Source organism: Lissotriton helveticus, chromosome 7 (genome assembly GCF_964261635.1).
Source record: "Lissotriton helveticus chromosome 7, aLisHel1.1, whole genome shotgun sequence".
NCBI lineage: Eukaryota > Metazoa > Chordata > Amphibia > Caudata > Salamandridae > Lissotriton > Lissotriton helveticus.
In genome coordinates, this window is record NC_136068.1 from 1,302,846,304 (window position 1) to 1,302,852,303 (window position 6,000).

At 42.8% G+C, this 6,000-nt stretch overlaps 1 protein-coding gene across 5 annotated transcripts in view; it reads right to left on the reverse strand.

The window, feature by feature from the left end:
- RNF157 (ring finger protein 157) overlaps window positions 1-4,770 on the reverse strand; it is a 626,725-nt gene extending 621,955 nt beyond the window's left edge. For all 5 annotated transcript variants that reach the window (XM_078654581.1, XM_078654580.1, XM_078654577.1 and 2 more), the window contains exon 1: window positions 4,302-4,770. In XM_078654581.1, coding sequence (XP_078510707.1) covers window positions 4,302-4,389 — 88 coding nt within the window. In that variant the 5' untranslated portion in view covers window positions 4,390-4,770. The remainder of the gene's footprint in view (window positions 1-4,301) is intronic.
- Between the last annotated feature and the right edge of the window lie 1,230 nt (window positions 4,771-6,000).

Here is a 6,000-nt window from a genome sequence, read left to right on the forward strand (position 1 = left end):
GTTGACAGACATAGTGCACATAAAAAGACAGATGCCAGTAATTCTGTCTTTTGGAGTGCTAAGAGATAAACTAATTAGCAAGTATTTTTAGCTGCTACAAGTAATGTCAGACTGCTGTATGCAATGATCTCCGCCTCCATCCAGGATACTCCGGTACAGCTCGGTCAGAATCGCAGATACTAAAGTATCTCTACGTGGATTGGCCACCTGGGACCTGCACTACACAACACAGACAGAGAGAGAAGCCGTCCGGATGGGACATGTAACCTTCCTGCGTGTTACTCTTCAGCAAGAACCCCCGAGAAACAACAGGAGCATGGAGGTAGTCACAAGGGGCAACCATTGCAAGAGTCACTCTTTACAGAAACATGCGATATGAATTAACTTTTTTTTCACAAGCACTCAAAGCACAAATCTAAGACCCTGCCATTGCAGTTTAGAAAATACTTATGTCAAAGTGTATTGAGTACTTATATAAACTACCTTTTTAAAATGATAAGTCCTTAAGTCATATACTGGATGACTTAATAAAAACAGTTTTTCCTACAGACCACCATGACATCACTAAAGTGGTTTTGCCTCTATCTGCCACCGTGGAAAGAAGTTCAGTATGAACCACACAGTACAACACCCATTTAATATTATTTTATAAACAAACGTATGTATTATTTTGTCAATGATAAGTTGAAATCTAAGATCCAGATTTAACCAGCCTATGAGAACAGCCATTCAAATCACCTCAGGGTGTCTATCAAGACCGGCCATAACAGTCACTGCAAGTCCCATGGTTCCCTGTATGAACGGTAGCATGGATGTCTATATCATGTGACCCACTGGACCACTAGGAACAACAAAATGAACTAGACATGGTGCACACTTTAAAGACCACCACAGAAGGACCTAAAATCGAGCAACCAGGATCACAGTGGGGCTCTAAAGTAGGTGACTAAAAAGCATGGCACACTTGACGCAGTGAGTACAGAGATTGGGGCCATGTTACCAATCGTCTTATACTTGTAATGACAACCTTGTCCTGAAATTCCCCTCAACTTGGGGAACCATCCAAGTATTTTTTGCATGCAGTATGAAGTGGAGTGTTTATAATACTCTGATGTAATTGTCTTGTGGGCTGAAAAAGTTATCATGATCGAAATCAGTGCTAAAATGTGTGTGTTCTTTGTTTTCCAAGCACTAATGTACATCTTTTAATGCAGCAAGTAGACATGCATTGTGATATGTTGTAGTGTCTATATACTTTGCATCTTACTGACAGTCCGAGGCCAAACACTATAACCTATTTTCTTCTAGACAGGGCAGGGCCCTGTCCTGACAAAAAACCTTGGACCCTAAGTGGGCAGTGATTTAGGGCAAAAATATATTGACACATTATATGAGGATGTAGGGACAATAAATACCCGTAAGCAAGCCTACAAGCGTAAATTTTAAACCTTACCTGGGACATCCAAAATAAAGGGACATTTTCCTAAAGGTATTTTTATGTTATAGACCCCATCAGTTAATATTAAAAGTACTCCCTGGGATATAGTTAGCACATCTTGGTTAATGGGGACCTGGATTGGGCCCAATAAAGAAGCATGCCACTAAAACATAGGGAGAGGCTCTGAAAAAAACAGCTTGGATTCCTGATTTGGGATTGTCTTCAACTCATAATCTCCTGAAGAGTTTTGAGCTATATGATACTTGTGTATATAGATGTACAAGTATGGAGACTGCATCATATACTCCCAGGCTAGGAGTCTGACGTTTAGTGTTTAGACACAACACGATTCTTTTACACTATAAAGAGACACTCAACCATCCATATGTAATTAGCTGGATAGCCTCTTACTCTACAACCCAAGAAAGGTCTTTGGCCTACACCAGTGGTATGATTCCCTATAGAAATGATAAAATGCAATACCATCAGCCTGTTTTTTGCAAGTTCAGCTACTTTCCTCAATTGAAATCACGTCCTTATGCGTCTACTTCATTCAACTTGGTTTCGGTGAGTTCAACCCTTTATATTCGTTTTTTTCCAACAGATTGCTTTCCACAGAATTAGTGAGCCATGCTCATTTTGTTTGCATAGGGAAAGTCAATCACATATCATTACATTACAGCCAGTCGTTATACTTTCCTCAGTCAGAAATGTATTCCACTTATGTTCTTTTCAATAAATTCTAATCAAGTTGCTTTCTATGTTGCATAAGTTCCACTTAGTTGCTTTCATTACATTCAGTTATATATCCTTGTATATTGCATTGGCACATGTTTCGCTTAAGTGTTTTCGTCTATTTCTGAGCATTGGCCAACTATCTTAGAGAAAGGGGGACACAGTCAACATAATTACAATCATCATCTTATGGGCAATATATTTTTCATTTTCAGTATGATTATAAGGATATTTCTGGTGGTCTCTTGTCCTATGTATACCATCACATGGTTAAGTCATCTGTAGTTGATGACAGATTATGGGAGAAATTATTACTTACTGCAAACTGAATACATTAATGTTTTGGATGACCTTGGTTGAGAGTATCTTGAAAGTTGTAAAAGAGAGGACATTACATAAAATTATCTTCAATTAAAATGCTTGAATGTTTGTCAAGACAGAATACAGAAATATGTACAAGAAATGTTTTGTGGGCAGAATTGTAGATCGGATGTGACGTCAGGTTTATTCTCCAGTGCACCTCATCTAGTTAGAACAGATAGGGACAGTTTTTACAGGCAGCTTTCATGCGATGGAAAATAAGGCTTAAAAGGTTCAGGACTCAGAATAGACCAGAAGACACGATTACTCCACTGGAGTTACCCACACACAACTGTAGCACGTACATCAGGCATGAAGAAAATTAATATTTCTTTGGCACTCCACCAACTTTTATTTGTATTAATTCAAAGAATTATTAATGAAAAGTTTTTTGAGGGACTGTCTCCTGTATGTCAGGTCCCAATGAGGTATTGGTAAGAAGATTAGTGCCCTCTAAAGATGGATATGTCCACACAGCAAACAGTTTGTGGTAATACGGAAAATGTTTGTGTATGACCGAAGCTCATTAGATACTGTAATACCTCACATGAACAGTTCGGAAAAGTAAGTAGGTGTATCAGCACGACTGTTTCAAGAAGGATAGGGCATTAGTTCTGTTATAAGCATGATGAGTAGCGGACGATAAGCTATTACAGCATGTGAGAGTCCAACACCAACATATCTAGCGGCTGATAAGCTATTATAGCTTGTGAGAGTACAACACCCACATTGCAGAAGCAATTTGGGCAAGGGAAAAAACAGTCCTTACTTATAGTTCTAAAGACTAGCTGGACGGATTTTGCAGCAATTTCGTTCAGAGTACGAGTCTAGAGTGGAAAAATATAGAATAAGTAATAGCTTCCATTTTCCGGTAGAATTCAAGATATTTTAAAAAACATTCTCAAGTCAACTCTTTGGGTTTGAATGCAATTACATTTTCAGGAAAACAGAGTAAAAGACAAAAATATTCAACGTACTCACGTGCTTAAACCAACACCAAGTACAAAAACCAAACAACCGCAGTGTCAAGAACAGTAGAAAGTTGAGCGTTGATACAAGCATTTCCTTAAACAACTGCACAAAATGGGAGAGATGTACAGCATGCACTTTGAATCCTTAATTCAAATCTCCCTAATCTTAGCTCTTTTAGAAAATTCATCCTCTGCACTGGACGTTACATTCTGCTTAAAGTTCAGTATTACCACCTTAAAAATTTAGTAAATTTCCTTTTCATCGTCCAGCGGCCTAGAACACTCCAGTACCAATTGAAACAAAATAAAATGCTTAATGACCGCCTTGTCAAATTGATGTGCTACCCCATAATGACCTCTATCAAGTGGCCTTTAAATGCCAAACTCACCAAATGTACATGGTATATGTAAGATCAGCATATGACGCTGGGGCAACAAACACCAGATTTTTGACCTTGGGTTTCCTTTCACAAATAACAGTTTCCAGGTCTAGGTCGAACTGGGTCAGTTGAAGGGAACTAAGACTGCAACTCCCAGCTTACATTTGGTCATTGAAGAGCACAGAACTGAAAATCGTCCTGTTAATCATTGCTAATACTAATAATAGAATTAAATCATCCCCGTAAGCTGGTGCCGCAGTTTGCTGCTGGTGAATGGTCACTGCATCGCAAAACTCTGGGAGAAAGGGTTACATGAAATCAGCGCTGGGGGATTAAATCTCAGTAAGTGCAAAAACATACATACGGGCACTTTATACTTGACGGCTCCGTTGGAATTATTAGCTTGCCAAGACTCACCCGATTTAGGGGGATATCTGTAGACAGAGTTGGATGTGATGTCCACTTCTTCCACCCCGGCATGCTGCCGGCTGGTCAGGGCCCCCATCGCCGACGTCCGCAGAGACGAGCGGTCCCTCAGCCTCCACCTGGCCCGCTGCCCCGTTCCAGCTTCGTGCCCCTCCGAGCGGTGGATGCGAGCGGCGTCTATCCTCGGAGGATGCTCTGGTCACCTGGGCTCTGCCCGTTCACCGCGGTGGCAGTCCTCTCATTGACATGCCAGCTCGCCCCAATAAGGCGAGAAGCTCCCACGCCGAAAGCTTTACCGCCGACCTCTTCACAAACGATCTTTAAAATCCGATTGATTGCCTTTTCTGCTTAAACCGACTTCAATAAGTGAGGCAAGCGGGCAAGCTAGGTGATAATGATTGACAGAATAAGGATCGGAGGAGGAGGAGGAGCTGGGTGGTTGGAGTAAGAGGTACCCATCCCGGAAGTGACCGCCCTCGCCAACCCGGAAATAGTTGCCCAGCAGTCTGGACCTCGCTATATTATCCCAGTTGAAGTGTGGCGGAAAGCGTACGGTGCCCTTCTTGCTACATTTGTGATGAACTCGGCGCGGTGAAATAGGCTGCATGGACTCTCGGGGTTCTGTCAGACCTGCCTATTCACCGGGCGCCGCCGAGTGTCACTCTCGAGCAGATGTCACACGGTGGCATTGAAGGCGAGCTGGAAACTACTGCAGAGAGTGAATTTCCAGCTCGTCTTTTTTATTTCTTTCTTTATTTTTAATTATTTCATGCGTTTTTATATAGCGCGGTCTATACCCGAAGGTGTCAGAGCGCTTCACATAGGAACAGTAACATTACACAAGGAGAAAATTACAAGTGGGCATGTTACAAAAGCAAACGTTACGTGACATGAGGAAAAAAAATGACAATTGTGCATGTAACAAAACCAAACAAGATAGGAGAAGAGGTAGCAAACGATACATTACAAGAGGGAAAAAAGTGACAAGTGTGCAAGTAGAGGTATAATATTGCAATAAGTGGCAGACACTCAAAACACAAGAACACACTAGGAAGGCACTTCTATAGGCATGGAGTACAGAATTTCCTATAGTGCAGTGGAGTGGTTCCCAAACTTTTTTGACCCGTGGCTCCCTTGACCAAATTGGCAGTTGACCATGGCTCCCCACCATTTTTTTACCGGTGGGTCAGGCAGCACACTATGCTAAGCACAGATTTTTAGTTTAAGTGTTTTAAGCCACGCCCTTTATATTACACCGGCCACGCCCCTTGTGACCCCCTCCCACCCAGTTTTTAGGTCTCGTCCTATTAATCCCCCAAGGGATAATAGGACGAGAGTATAGAGGCCAAACCAAGGTCTGAAACCATCACGGATTTCCTACAGTTCGTGTGATGCAATGGTACGGAACGCGCGTCCACATCAAAGCCACCCATCAGCCTCCCTCCCACAGGCTTCCCCAGCGTACGCTCGGCCTCGGCCTCACTTCTCCTCCACGCGCATCGCGCCGCCATGCAATCCGCTTTTTGGAAGCGCTTCAGCCCACTGGCGCGTGCACGTCGCCAGCCACATCCCACACCATTTGCTGTCTGAGCCTCGGCATCAGACTTCAAAGGGTCCGCTCCCCCGCCCCATCAGGACCCACCCCAGCCACCTCCACCACCCTCCCTCGGTGTCACCTCCCATTTGCAAT